This window comes from Cyprinodon tularosa, unplaced genomic scaffold (assembly GCF_016077235.1).
Source record: "Cyprinodon tularosa strain WSP-4 unplaced genomic scaffold, ASM1607723v1 ctg232, whole genome shotgun sequence".
NCBI lineage: Eukaryota > Metazoa > Chordata > Actinopteri > Cyprinodontiformes > Cyprinodontidae > Cyprinodon > Cyprinodon tularosa.
In genome coordinates this window covers 320,098-334,357 of record NW_024038870.1, presented here as the reverse complement: position 1 = coordinate 334,357, position 14,260 = coordinate 320,098, and the positions used below count along the sequence as shown (strand labels likewise).

General features: G+C 37.9%; 2 protein-coding genes across 3 annotated transcripts in view; one reads left to right on the top strand and one right to left on the bottom strand.

The window, feature by feature from the left end:
- Positions 1 to 5,172, bottom strand: part of cep290 (centrosomal protein 290) — a 92,581-nt gene extending 87,409 nt beyond the window's left edge. The window contains exons 1-4 of one of the 2 annotated variants that reach the window (XM_038286915.1): positions 4,834 to 5,172; positions 1,953 to 2,030; positions 191 to 260; positions 57 to 103 (exon numbers count right to left, since the gene is read on the bottom strand). In XM_038286915.1, the coding sequence (XP_038142843.1) occupies positions 57 to 103; positions 191 to 260; positions 1,953 to 2,030; positions 4,834 to 4,941 (303 nt within the window). In that variant the 5' untranslated portion in view covers positions 4,942 to 5,172. The remainder of the gene's footprint in view (positions 1 to 56; positions 104 to 190; positions 261 to 1,952; positions 2,031 to 4,833) is intronic. The other variant, XM_038286916.1, reaches the window with a different exon arrangement.
- A 250-nt stretch (positions 5,173 to 5,422) lies between these two features.
- The window catches only part of tmtc3 (transmembrane O-mannosyltransferase targeting cadherins 3), a 56,919-nt gene continuing 48,081 nt past the window's right edge, over positions 5,423 to 14,260 (top strand). Inside the window, exons 1-3 of the mRNA XM_038286930.1 lie at positions 5,423 to 5,586; positions 7,882 to 8,095; positions 8,258 to 8,476. Of these exons, the coding sequence (XP_038142858.1) occupies positions 7,907 to 8,095; positions 8,258 to 8,476 (408 nt within the window). The 5' untranslated portion in view covers positions 5,423 to 5,586; positions 7,882 to 7,906. The remainder of the gene's footprint in view (positions 5,587 to 7,881; positions 8,096 to 8,257; positions 8,477 to 14,260) is intronic.

Sequence of the window (14,260 nt, the reverse complement as noted above, 5' to 3'; positions counted from 1 at the left end):
TTTTTTAAAAACTTTTCTTTCTCTGTCATTTTATTAAATAAGTAATCCATTCTTACCTTGCTCTCTTGTTCAAGCTTGGACACCTTTGCTCGAAGATCATTCTCTGGAGAAAAAAAAAAATTGGATTTAAAAATCTTCAGATGTGTTTTATGAAAAGTATGCGTCTATGCATTGGAGCCTTCCTACTCACCAGTTTTGACGTGTTGTAAACAAATTTCATCGATAAAGCTTTCGTGAATTTTAACTTCCCGTTCTTTAATCTAAAGGTGGAGTAAGAGAAGAGACCAGAGAGCTCAAACCAACACACAGAAATAAGCTCGTCCATGAGCAAAGTAGTCCCTGACAACCATCCCTCGCAATGCTATAGACTTTATAGGAAATGTTCTTTCTTTTTGATATACAGTCTCTTGCGAAAGTACTTGGCCCCCCTGAAGTTTTTTACCTTTTGCCACGTTTGTGACTTTAACATAAAGATATAAAATTGTATTTTTTTGAGAAAAACAACAGGTGGAATGCAATCATGGCTCTTTTTGTTTTGGGGTGTGGAAAATGAATCGGCCCCTTTACTTTCAGTGCAAAACTCTCTCCAGAAGTTCAATGAGGATCTCTGAACGATCCAATGTTGACCAAAATGACTGCTGATGATACATAGAATCCACCCATGTGTAATCAAGTATCCATATAAATGCACCTGCTCTGTGAGTCTCAGAGGTAGGTTTAAAGAACAGAGACCATCATGAAGAACAAGGAACACACCAGAAAGGTATGAGATACTGTTTTTGAGAAGTTTGGAGCCGGATTTGGATACAAAAGATTTCCCACGCTCTAAACATCCCATGGAGCACTGTGCAAGTGATAATATTGAAATGGAAGGAGCATCAGACCACTGAGAATCTACAAAGACAGCCGTCCCTCTAAACTTTCAGCTCAAACAAGCAGAGGACTGATCAGAGATGCAGCTGAGAGGTCCTTGATCACTCTGGATGACCTGCAGAGATCTGCGGCTGAGCTGGGAGACTCTGTCCATAGGACAACAATCGGTCGTATACTGCACACATTTATGGTATAAAGACTTTTTTAAAGATATTAATATTACTTTGTATTGGACTTTGTATTTAATTAATACAAAGTCTTAATTAAGGTTAGCTACAAGCCACCTGGGAGCAAACATGTGGAAGACGGTGCTCTGGGCAGATGAAACCAAAATCATACTTTTTTGCAACATTGTCAAACGTTTTGCTTGGTGTAAAAGAAAGCTCATCATCCTTAACACACCATCCCCACTGTCAAACATGGAGGTGGCAGCATCATGCTTGGGCATGCTTTTCTTCAGCAGGGATAGGGGAGTTGTTTAAGAGTGATAAGATGGATAGACCCAAATACAGGAGCATTCTGGAAGAAAACTTTTGGAAATCTGCAAAAGACTGGGACAGAAATATATCTTCCAACAAGACGATGATCCAAAACACAAAGCTAAATCTACAATCAATGGCTCACAAATAAACATATCCAGGTGTTAGAATGGCCTAGTCAAAGTCCAGACCGGAACCCAATCGAAAATCTGTAAAGAACTGAAAACTGCTGTTCACAAACACTCTCCATCCAACCCCACTGAGCTCCAGCTGTTTTAAATGGAAGATTGGGCAAAAATCTCAGTTTCTCGATGTGCAAAACTGATCGAGACATATTCCAAGAAGTAATCGCAAAAAAAAGGTAAAGCTACAAAGTATTAACTACACTTTTTGTTCCACTTCATGATTGTGTCCATCTTGTTGATTATTCACAAAACACTAAAATGTTATATCTTTATGTTTGAAGCCTGAGATATGGCAAAAGGTCGAAAAGTTAAAGGACGCTGAACACTTTGGCAAAGCACTGTAAATCAAGCCTGCAGGTTAGAAAACAGATGTGCACAGGAGAGAGCAGAATGTAGAAATAACAAAACCTGACACCTTTAACAAGGCCTGGCCCAGCCGGAGGACTCGAGTAATGTTCTCTGTAGCTTTATCCTTCACCTCCCATTCCTTTGTCTGCATGGGAAATATAGATTTTAGATGAAAATGTTAATAATGAAGCAGTCAAAACTGGAAACATATATATTTATATAACAATACAGTTATATAAAAATCACAAACATGCTCAGATTGTACAGAGAAACTCTTTATCATAAAACATAAATATTTTTTTAATTGTGATTTCGCTCACATATTAATTCCTAGACAAATTCATATAAACAAAGATTAATTTTTAAATGAATGCATTTTCTACTGTTCTTACAGTGACCAATAACTACAACTACTTTATTAGTTTGCTGTTAAATGTTAATATAATAAAAGAATGTGGCATAACTACAAGCTCATGTAATTCTAATAAGTGTTTAAAAATTTTTTTTTGAATACCAGTAAATTAATTTGAGATTCGGGTCGCATCAAAAAGAATTGTTTCTAAATCGCAATTGAATCTATTCTTCAAATTGAAATCGATACCTATGGAGGGAATTTTGTTTGGATTTTTTTCACAAGCAAAAAGCACATTTTTTAAATGGAAATCCAAATAAGCACTTTTCTTACATTTTATTTAAAAAACAAAAAAAAAAAACTATCAAGAAGAATTTATGTTTTCAGTAAAAGGTATTGAGTATTTTTGCAAATTTTATTTTTTTTCAAAAATGTTTCTTTTTTTTGGATTTCATTTTTTTCAAAAGTATTTTTTCTGAAAATTTTTAAATGGTTGTTGTACATATTTAATATTTTTGAATTTGTTTTTCAGATCTCCTTTTACAAATTATATAATTACTTCTGCCAAGGAGGTTGCTTTTTAATCACCGTTACTTCGTCTGTTCTTTTTGGGGTTTTTTTTCAAAATAACTAAAAAGGTTATGGATGGATTTTGCTGGAATTTTCAGGGAAGTTTCATATTGTGACTAGAAACTACTTATTACATTTGATGATGATTCAGATTACCACCTGGAGCCAGGATTTTTTTTGAAAGATTCTGCGTACCTGGGAGGATTTTAACTGATTTTTTATTTTTGGATACTTTTTCGATATCAAAGAAATCATAGCAAATTGTTGTTGTTTTTTTATACCCGTGAGCAGCTCATTAACATCTCTAAAACTAAAACTTCGACTACTTCTGCAATTATTAGCTGATTTGAAAAGGAGATGCCAGGGATGCAGAGCAGGAGCAAGGAGAAGTGAGAAAGAAGACATTTAAGCCATCTCTTCCAGCAATCATTAAGGGCAACGTGAGATCTTTTGGAAACAATTTAGAAGACCTCCAAGCCCAACAAGGACCCAGTGGAATATCAGCAATGCAGCATATTGTGTTTTACTGAAACTTGGCTGCAGAATCATATCTCAGACTCCAGTGTCTCTTTGCCAGACTTTGTGACCATAACAGCAAACAGAGATTTAAAGAAGACTGGAAAGCATTTCTACTAGTCTAACTAATGGACTCTAGCAACAACGTTACATGTTCAACAACAGCAAGCAGTTGTAATGGACTTGGAGTAAAGAGACTATTATCTCTGAAACGCAATTTTGAAATAGTGCAATTTGTAAAACTTCCCCTGCAAAAAAAAGGAACTTGGATAATATTGAAGATATAAAATTTGTAAAAAAAAAAAAAAAAAAAAATTACATCAAATCTCAGAAAAATAAAGCATCCATTTTCTACCGGTTATTCCATCAGGGTCGTTTGGTGCTGGTGCCTATCTCATGCAGGCTAAGGGGAATGGTGGGGTACACCCTGGACAGGTCGCCAGTCTGTCATTGCTTAAAACATTTCTTTGACATTTTTACTGTATTGCATTTTTTTTTTATTTCCATTTACAAAACATGCTTTGTGCTTTGAACAGTGGAACAAAATTCCCCCCACCCCGATTATATTTATGGTTTAAGGGAATATTTATCTAGCAGAGGCATAGCCAGAGAAGTTCTATAAGGGTGGCCAGGCAGTAACCAATGTACACTGAGGGGTAGCCGAAAGTAGATAGGCACCAGAACCTCAGGGTCAATCTACACTGTTGCAACAGGAAAATTAACAAGCAGATCTATATTTTCGAAATAAAGACAAACTATACTTTCCTACAGCCTTTGCTAACAAATAGACACATATATTAAAACATCCGTGCTTTCTGGATAAAAGGTATAGTGGGTCAAATTCTTTCAGGTTTGAGTTCTGGGGCAGACATCTCTTCCTTTGTCATTACTTACCTACTTTTATCAACAATTATTCTGCATAAAATTGATATTTACAAGTAATAATATATACACAAATTGATTATTAAGTTTTTATTAAAATAGTTATTTATCTATGATTTCACTCAAGACTCCTGGATGACTTTCAGAGACACATCGTTTTCTCTTCGCCCCATGAAACACAGAATCTAGTTCTGAAAAGAGCATGAAATCTGTACTTATCATCTTTAATATTAGTCACATTGTTTTTGTTGTCAAGTAATTAATTTATGAAAAATGTTAATGTTTTAAAAATTTCCCTTGAGAGTATTACTGCTGCTACCTCTGTATTAGAGGGAAATAAATGGTAGGGGTGGCCACAGGTGTGGCCAATGATTGGCTAAGGGTGGCCATGGCCACCCCTGGCCCCCAATCTAGCTTCGCCCCTGTCTCTAGATAGACCTATAGATTGGATTAGAATGCCTTCAGCTTTAATGATCAATAAAGATCAATTTTAACACTACTCTTTTTACATTCAGTCACTATTTGGTGGGTCTTCTTCTCTGCCTATTAAACAAATAAATCTATCAGGCAGAAGACACTGAGCAGAGGTCTGTGAACATGCTGTAAAATGTAAACAATAAAGAATTACCGCAACAAAAACGCGGAAGACTTCATCCAGTTCGTCTTTTTCACACTGGTCAAGAGTCTGCGGATCAATTTTAGACACTTTCTCCCATATGAGAGCGGACGGCGGCATTTTGATACGGGGACGTTTTAAAGACAGCCAATAAATCTAAATTGTAAGCGTGCAGCGCTTCCAGAGGGGCTCGGTTAAATTATATATCATATTTTTATTTCTAGTAAAGTTATGAGGCGAAAACAATTACAAATTTACGCTTCCGAAACGTTAATTCTAAGCCGTATAGTGGAATATGACTAGCTGGATATAAAGGCTTTGGTTAAAGAGGAAATTTTAGCAGACTATTAATCCGAGACGACAAAAAAACTGTCCTTAGGAGTCCGTGATGTGAAGCTTTGGCTGCTGCTAGGTTACGGCTCTCACAACATCAGTGACGCGGAGATAAAAAACAAACAAGGACAGTAATCTGTAGGGGGGGGGAGAAAAAGAACAAAACCGCGTAAAGTGGAAAAACAAAGCTGTATCGGTTTAGGTCGCGCGAGCGCTTCTACAAGATCAAACAAGCCGCGGGCTCTTCCATTCCTATCCTGGCTAATGTTGTTGAACCCGCGCGCTCACCTCCGCACCGGAAGGGATAGCTGCGGTGCGTTTGAGCTAGCTGGTACAAATGAAACCCCCCTGTCAGTCCAAGCCTCCTGCACCGTCTTGAGTTTTTATCATAAACTTAACCGAAGCTCGCCTCTCTGTTCTTACGTGTCCTCGGTAAGGCAGAACTCAGCCCTCACAGTATTCAACCTCTTTAAGACTCGTCGCAACCTAGTTAGCATTTCCTGCTAAAGTTGCTAACGCTACGGGACGTTAGCAAACATCGCGGCTTGATAAAAATCGCTTAATACTCGCTCACTTTGTCCTGCTGTGTCTTTTGAAACCAGATAGTTTAATTCATTTAGTAAAAAAGCGTTTGTTGTTGTTCACCAGGTGACCTAAAGTGTCACCCTTTTCGTTTGGAGTTTTGACAGCAAAGGTGTGGTTTGATTACTGTGTGCATTTAAACCCAAATGAGAAACAGATCGACATGTTGATGATCTAGAGGCTACTTTCATTTTCAACTTTAAAATAAGCCCCTCACTGCACTGTGTGAGCAAATGGGAATGGTTATATGGTTAATGTACTGTAAGGTATTGTACTACAACTCCTAGGAGGGAATTAGGAATCACTCTTCCGGGTGGATGTTCAGCCCCTTGCTTTAATTTGTAGAAAATAAAAATAACCTATCCAAGTAAAATCAAACGGATTTTATTAGGAAGAGAACTCTTCTGGTTTTAAAGAAAACAAAGAGGTATTGTGATTAATATAGTATTAAGGGGAACATTTAAATGATTAATAAACTATTTGCATTTGCTTATAAGAGAAAAAAATATGTATATTTTTTTATCTTTTGGAAAAGTATATGTGTATATGTGTGTGTTCATGTATGTACTTTATTTATGTATATATTTCTACCGTTACAGCAGATAACGGATGAGTTTTCACAATAGAAAGTCAAAGCTTCTTTGATGTCCCATGTTTGAAAGGTTCAGGTGAAAAACATAAAACCGAAAAATTCGATTTTTAATTTATTTTTTACAACAAAAGAATGTTTACGACATTACAAGTAGGGCTGCAACTAACGATTATTTTGCAAATCGATTAATCTGTCGATTATCTTTTTGCACTTGCGCTTTTTTTTGCACACAGTAGTTGACTTAGGTTATTGCATTTGCACTGTAAAGTCAGTCAGCTGCTGTATAGTCTGTATAATTTTTACTTGTTTATATGGTCAGTAAGTCTCTGCAGTGCAAGTGCAATAACCAAAGTCAATTACTGTGTAGTCTTCCCTTAGCTCTCTGCAGATTTTTCTTATATCCAAGAAAAACTTATTCCAGGACATTACAAGTTTTTTCTTTTTTATGCTTCATCCACTCTTTTTATATAGTCTGTCATATTTTTTTATCTTTAATGGTGACTTGCTTTAACTTTTTGTACTCTATATAAGCTACTGGAACCAGAATTTCCCTGAAGGAGTAATCTCAAGGGATAAAGAAAGATTAGTTTTAGTCTAATAATTGGATAGAAAAAGGTTCCTTAAAGATTTTTTTTAAGAATATAAACCAGGTGAAAATAAAAGTTTTTTCTCTTCAGCAGTTCTGGATAGAGCATATTGATGGACGAAAAATATATTTTTTTTATCTTAAATGCAAAATGTTTGCATATTGTTTTTTGTTTTGTTTTGTTTTGTTTTTACAATTTTGGTATAATTACTGCTCTAAGTCGGTCGCTCATGTTTTAGAGCCTCTACAGTATACTCCAGGTAATAGATGCACTACGTGTGGTATCAATAATGATTAATTGATTACTATTTGATACTGTTTGTTATTATTTCAATAGTCGATTAATCATGATTAATCTGATTGTTTCAGCCCTAATTAAAAGTATTATGTATAATTATTATACATAACTCGAAGAGTTAAAGAGTAGTTCTATTGACTACGCAAAAAAAAAAAAATTAACATCTGTTGGATCTATTTAAGCATCTTTAACACCATGATGATATCGTGTACTATGGGCTTACCCACTACAGCAGGTGTCCTGCAACTGAAAATGATGGATAAGGTCACAAAGTTCAACTCATAAAATGTGTCATATTAATGTTATTTTTGGGGGTTGGGCATCTGGATTCCTCTTTTCGATTCCAGTTCCTATCAATTCTCAATGCCCATCTGTAGTTATGTTGTGCTTTATGTGACAGAGGTATTCAGGTTCAAACAAACATGTTCAGTAATAAATCAAAATGAATGTGATGAGGGAAATGTATTTTCTTGAAATGAGCTGTTCCCCTACTTCCGTGGACTGTCCCGTTGGTCCATGGGTTGGTTTACTCTCCTTACCCCTCTGTCCACTAAACTTAACGTCACAATATTCAATCTAAAGAAGCCAGACAAGACATCTTTAGGAATATACGGCTCTAAATGAAAACTTCCTTTTATCATAAATTAAATGTTTGATTTTCTTCTGCAGTGATCCATGACGGTTGGGGTCAGGTATGGCTGTCGTGTCGTGGAAGGAGATTCTACTTCTGACCGGGCTGGTGGTGGGCTGCTACTGGAACAGTCTGTCCTGCGGCTTTGTGTTTGACGACGTCTCCGCTATCCTCGACAACAAGGACCTCCGGCCCTCGACCCCTCTCGGCAACCTGTTCCTCAATGACTTTTGGGGAACGCCGATGGCTGAGGTGATTAACCGTTACAACCCTCCTGCTCTTATACTGCTTTAAATCCTTTAGCCGCATCGTTTGATTCTTGAATGTTAAAATTTCTGTTGATGGTGCAGCTTAATCTGATGAGTGTAACAATGTGATCTGACCGCTTGATTATGTACCTCCCCCATTCTTCAGGAACGGAGCCATAAGTCTTACAGACCGCTAACAGTGCTCACCTTCCGACTGAACTACCTCTTCAGTGAGCTCAGCGCAGCTTCCTATCATCTGCTGAATATCATTCTACACGCCGTCGTTTGCATCCTTTTCCTGCGGGTTTGCCGACTATTCCTGGACAGGACTTTCAGCCTGCTGGCGGCGCTGCTCTTTGCCGTGCACCCCGTCCACAGTGAGGCGGTAAGTTTGCAGGGTTTTTTTGTGAAGTTATTATTGTAATGTACAGTATGTGCTGTGTGATATTAAAGGAGACAGACTGTGTCCTTTTTTCACAACATCTACATGTACTGGCTTTTCATGTTTGAACACCAAGGTCTCGTTTTGCGTTTACTTCTAAAAACTCAGAAAATACATGTTGTAGATTTACCTTAAAGATACACATTCTCTTCAAAAGTATCTTTCTATTAGTTTTTTTTTTTAAGGCTGATACCAATTATTTAGACATTGCTCTAGCTCAGGGGTCACCAACCTTTTTAAGGCTGAGGGCCACTTCAAGGGTACCGAGACGTAGGACGGGCGACCATTACTGACCCATGAGCTGCAAGGTTTAGCGTTAGCCTAAACTTTGTTCATTATCAACATATTTTTATTGTTTCTGTTAATTTCTAAGTTTATTTAGACATTGTCATTTTGAAATCTCTATAAATGATTAAAAAGAAGAGCAACAGAATAAAATAAAATTTCAAACTTAGCCCACTGGTGGGTTGTTCTTTATTTAGAAGACTCTGAGGGCCCCCCATGTGGTCCTTGAAGGCACCTTGGTGGAGCAGCAATGCATGGTCATTTGTGTGATCTAAAGTTACAGCTGCTGAATGCACTAATCTCAGCCACGCATGTACAGTCATATGAAAACGTTTGGGCCCCTATTAATCTTAATTATTTTTATTTCTAAATATTTGGGTGTTTGCAACAGCTATTTCCGTTTGATATATCTAATAACTGATGAGGTTTATTGGACTAACAGAAAATGTGCAGTATGCATTAAAACACAATTTGACAGGTGTAAAAAGTTGGGTACCCTAATCATTTTATTGATTTGAATATACTTAACTACTTTTCACTCACTTACTGAAAGATAAAATTGGTTTGGTAAGTTCATTAAGATTTAAGCTTCATATCCAGGTGTAACCAATTGTGAGAAAATGTATTTAAGGTGGCCAGCTGCAAGTTGTTCTCCTGTTTGAATCTCCTCTAAAGATTCATCATGGGCACCTCAAAACAATTCTCAAATGATCTGATGTCTAACATAGCCTTTCAGGGGAAGGATACAAAAAGTTTTCTCAGAGATTTAAACTGTAAGGAACATAGTAAGGAAATGGAAGACCACAGGGACAGTTCTTGTTAAGCCCAGAAGTGGCAGGCCAAGAAAAATATCAGAGAGGCTGAGAAGAAGAATGGTGAGAATGGTCAAGGACAACCCAAAGACCACCTCCAAAGACCTGCAAGGTCATCTTGCTGCAGATGGTGTCACTGTGCATCATTAAACAAGTCAGTGCACTTTGCACCAGGAGAAGCTGTATGGGAGAGTGCTGCGACAGAAGCCTTTTCTGCAAGCACGCCACACACAGAATAGCTTGAGGTATGCAAAAGTACATTTTGACAAGCCAGCTTCATTTTGGAACAAGGTCATGTGGACTGATGAAACAAAGATCGAGTTGTTTGCTCATAAAAAAAGGCGTTATTCATGGAGGCAAAAAAAAAACACACCGTTCCAAGAAAAGCACTTGCTACCCACTGTAAAATTTGGTGGAGGTTCCATCATGCTTTAGGGCTGCGTTGCCAATGCTGGCAACTGCTGGGAATCTTGTTAGAGTTGAGGGTCGTATGGATCCACTCCATATCAGCAGATTGTTGAGAATAATGTTCAAGAATCAGTTAGGAAGTTGAAGTCACGCCGGGGATGGATATTTCAGGAAGACAGTAATCCAAAACATCGCTCCAAATCTACTCAGACATTCATGCAGAGAAACAATTACAATGTTCTGGAATGGCCATCCAAATCCCAGACCTGATTCATTGAACATCTGTGGGATGATTCTCTGCGGGTAAGTTTTAAAAATATATGTTTACTATTTGGGTGGCATTGATTTGTTTTATGTAATATTTATTGATATTTTATTTATAATTATGTATTTATTTATTTATGAATTACATGACTTTCCATAGAATCATCCCCTAAGATTGTCCTACGTGCTTCATCAGTGGACTTGTTCCAAGATCCTTGAGGGCCCGGGGTCCTGTACCGTTAATGTGTCCCTTGTCCTACACACCGGAAGCAAGTAGTTGAATGGCCTCACTTGCATACAGTCCAGCTCTGCTGAGGGGCTGATAATTGGTGTGTTGAGACATAGATGCATTAAACAGCTGCGGGACACCGGCCCCCTGGGATGGAGCTGTAGATCTCTGGTGTAGATCAAAGCATTTTCCCTTCCCTTTTCTTCTTCATATTAACACCACTTCATTCAGCTCATGTTGCACACTAAAAGCGCTGCAGTGGTGGACAGATGTCTAACTGGACATCCTGATTTGCTCCAATCGCCACAGCTGCAGCAACGAGCGGCGTAAACTGAGAGGAAAGCAGGCAAATAAAGAGAAGTGTTTCTGCCGGGCGGGCTGGAGCGCAGCTGTCAAGCGATTTCACCACCGCTGCTCGAGGCTTCCTCCTGGTTTGCTCTAATCTGTGCAGATCCTCTCCTGACATCTTGAATGGAAACAATTTTTCCTCACAAATGAGTCCAACGAATGCCCTGCCTGTTATCTCCGTCTGGAATCTGGTTCTGAACGGATCATTTGTTTTGCTATAATGTTCCAAGCACTGAAGGTCTCTTCATGATAAGCCTGTACAAAGAGGCCTTGTCCGTTCCTCATGTCTTTCTAGACGTTTTCTGGTGATGAATTTTTGAATGTAGGGTTTTTTTGTGTTTTTTTTCTCAACCTCTTAAAGTCTTGAGGGGAAAGCTTAGAAGATGCTCAAAAGAGGAAAATTGGGCCTGGGTAATTCTGTGTAATTGAGCCAACTGTGTTCAACTTGTCTTTTGTTCACTTGAATTAGTTTTGATAAACTGGTTGGATATTTGAGAGGCTTCTAGAAGTTGGACACTGCTGGTTTTTATTTCTTCCTTTACTAATTGTCAAATAGGTCAGTCTGTGAACTGAGCATGTGCTCAATTTGAGTGTTGACGTTAATCCTTTTAGTTAGAAGCCGAAGCTCCTGTATAATGCCCATGCGTGTGTTCTTAAGGGCTACAAACTGCAAACAATAGGCTCTTAATTTGTAAAGCTCTTTCTGGAACCTCGTGTGGGACCTTATGAGAGGTTTTAGGGTTTGTATGTTTCTGATAAAATGGGGCAGACATTGTTGTTTCTTCCACATGAGGGCAGTCATCCTTTACAAAGTGACAGACGTCGCTGTAAGAGAGGCTCTTTTTAAAGGGATAATTTGTCTGCTGAGATGATCTATCTGAGCAGGCCTGTTTTCACAGGATCGGTGTATTCAAGCCTCTACTGTAGTAGATAAAATGTTACCAAAAGTAAAGCGTTTTATGTCCTGATTTTTAGTTTTTCCCCTCACTTTTATCTGTGAGTTTTAGTAAGGGTTTAAATTCAAAGAGTATTTTGACACACTTTATGTTCAACTGTTGAAGGAAAGTAGGTTATTTCTGCTCAGTTATGTGAAATCTAATGACGCCAAAAGCGTCTGTAGAAATTTCTATTAGTGAATAAAGCGATTCTATCTGAAGTTCCTATGTTTGCTGTAAGTTATTTCTGCTCACAGCCTGTTTTTCATTCAGTTCAATTCAGTATATACAGTACCAATTCTCAAAACATCATCTCAAAGCACTTCACAGAGACGATACAACCAGATCACCTAGTCAGATTTGTAAAAAGTTTCTAACTAAGGAAAAGCAGTTCATTACATCCAGTCATTGACAACAGGATTCACTCCTCCTGGATGAGCATGTAGAGACAGCATATATTTGCTCGCATTGCGTCATTGACTTCACAACAGTACTTTACTCTGTGCATGTTTATAGCAACACAGGAGAGGAAAACTCCCTTTAACATGAAAAAACTTCCAACAAAACGAGGCTCAGTGTGAGCGGCCATCTGCCGAGGCTGACTTGGGCTTCAAGAGGATAAGAAGCACACACAAAGCAAACCTATAAGCACTGATCTATAAATGGTTTCTATGTTATAAAAGGTAACAGTAAACTAGCTCCACAATTGTCTCCGACTAGGAGAGAAACATTTAAGCAGATGCGCACTGAGCCAGTTTGTATCTCAAAAAAGATGAAAAAGAGCACATACAGTTGGTCACAGTAAAATCTGGACCAATAGCTATGTATAGGAGAGAAACAAGACTAAACACTGGAGAACAGGCATCTTTCCATCCCTTGCTAATGCCCTTAGAGATGTCTCTAATCAAAGTCACCAGCTCTTCCATCAGCTCTTCCTCAGTACATTGTGGTGATTTACCAGAAGCCAGACTTTGTTCTGTAAATTACTGACCAACTTCAGTTCAACAGAGAAATTAAAAGCCACTTTTTTTTCGTAAGGATAAGATGTATTGAGCCCTCCTTAAGTCTTTTGTAGGGATACATTTTTCTGACTCTACAGCTACAAGTTTCTTGGTTTTGATGTCTGCGCACTTTGCGGTGTACCGGGGGGTTATGTTTTAATCTATGCTACATATTCTATCTTGTCTCCTTGCTAATAAAACCCACTCCTTTTTCTTTCATTGTTTTCTTCATATTGGGGGCAATGTTCAAATATTGCCCTAATATGCAAACTATTAGACTGACCCAGAGACTTTCCTTTGATTCAGCTATGACTTACTGCGACTGCAGGACCAGTGGTAGGTTCAGACTGACAGATTGACTGTTTGGGAATCCTTTGAACCTGGTCACCTCACCCCTACACACCAAGGAAGTTTGTATGTGCTGTCTGCTGACCTACAAACACAAATCCCTTTGCACCTCTTTGAGGATCTGCTCTGTGTGTACAAACGCAGATCAGACCCTAAATGTCTTCAGCTCAAGCTTTGTTGTCACTTCTTGAGAAGTTGGCGATGGCTGAGATTCTCCAAATTTAAGGGCGCACTGGACAGTTTTGAGATAGTTGAGGATGGGGCTCCAGTGTCTATACTTCTCATTTGACTTTTTATTTTGATTCAATCTCACTTTTTTTTCAGGAAGACGTTTCAGTTTTAGATACAAAATTGGGTGGATGTTTACATTTGGGGTTAACATAAGTAGAAAGTGAAAATGATGCCTGATCTAATGACATATACTCTTTAATCTGCTGCCAACAGACTTTCATGCAGTCCCCTTTGTCTATGCCTTCTGCAATCGTGCCAAAGCAAATTTGGTAGCAGTTTCATATTGTTTCGTTGCAAGCTGTAAATGGTTTCTTGTTGCGGATCAACTTTTACCCTTTTACGAAAATGAGACCAACCAGAACCCAAGTAATGGAAACACTCCTGTGTTTTTAATACTGTTGTTCTGAGGTGCTGATCTGCATTATTAGCTCAACCCTCATCTTTGGTCTTGTGCTGTTTTCCAAAACATTGGGCTAAAAACACAAAGAAAACCAGAATTTAATTAAGTTTTGCTATCTTAACCTTTATAGAAAACCAGAATGTATTTATGATTTGCTATCCTAACCTTTATTTAGGGCTGATAAGCAAGCTCTTAAAATGTGCCTATTGGAGAAGCTTAAAACCATTAATCATAATTCTATTAATTTCTCCTGACAGATTTAGATGAAAACTTTACAATTATGCAAGAATGTTATTTCTCAGGAGAGAATGGACAGGGTTATCTTAAAAGATAACAAACCAATAGAAAAAGAGAATTGTGGAAAAATAATAAAGTATCCATTAATTTTCTTAATTTTATAATAGACAGCATATCAGTATTTATCTAAATTCTTAGAAAGTGAAGAACATATTAAAACTTAGAAGCT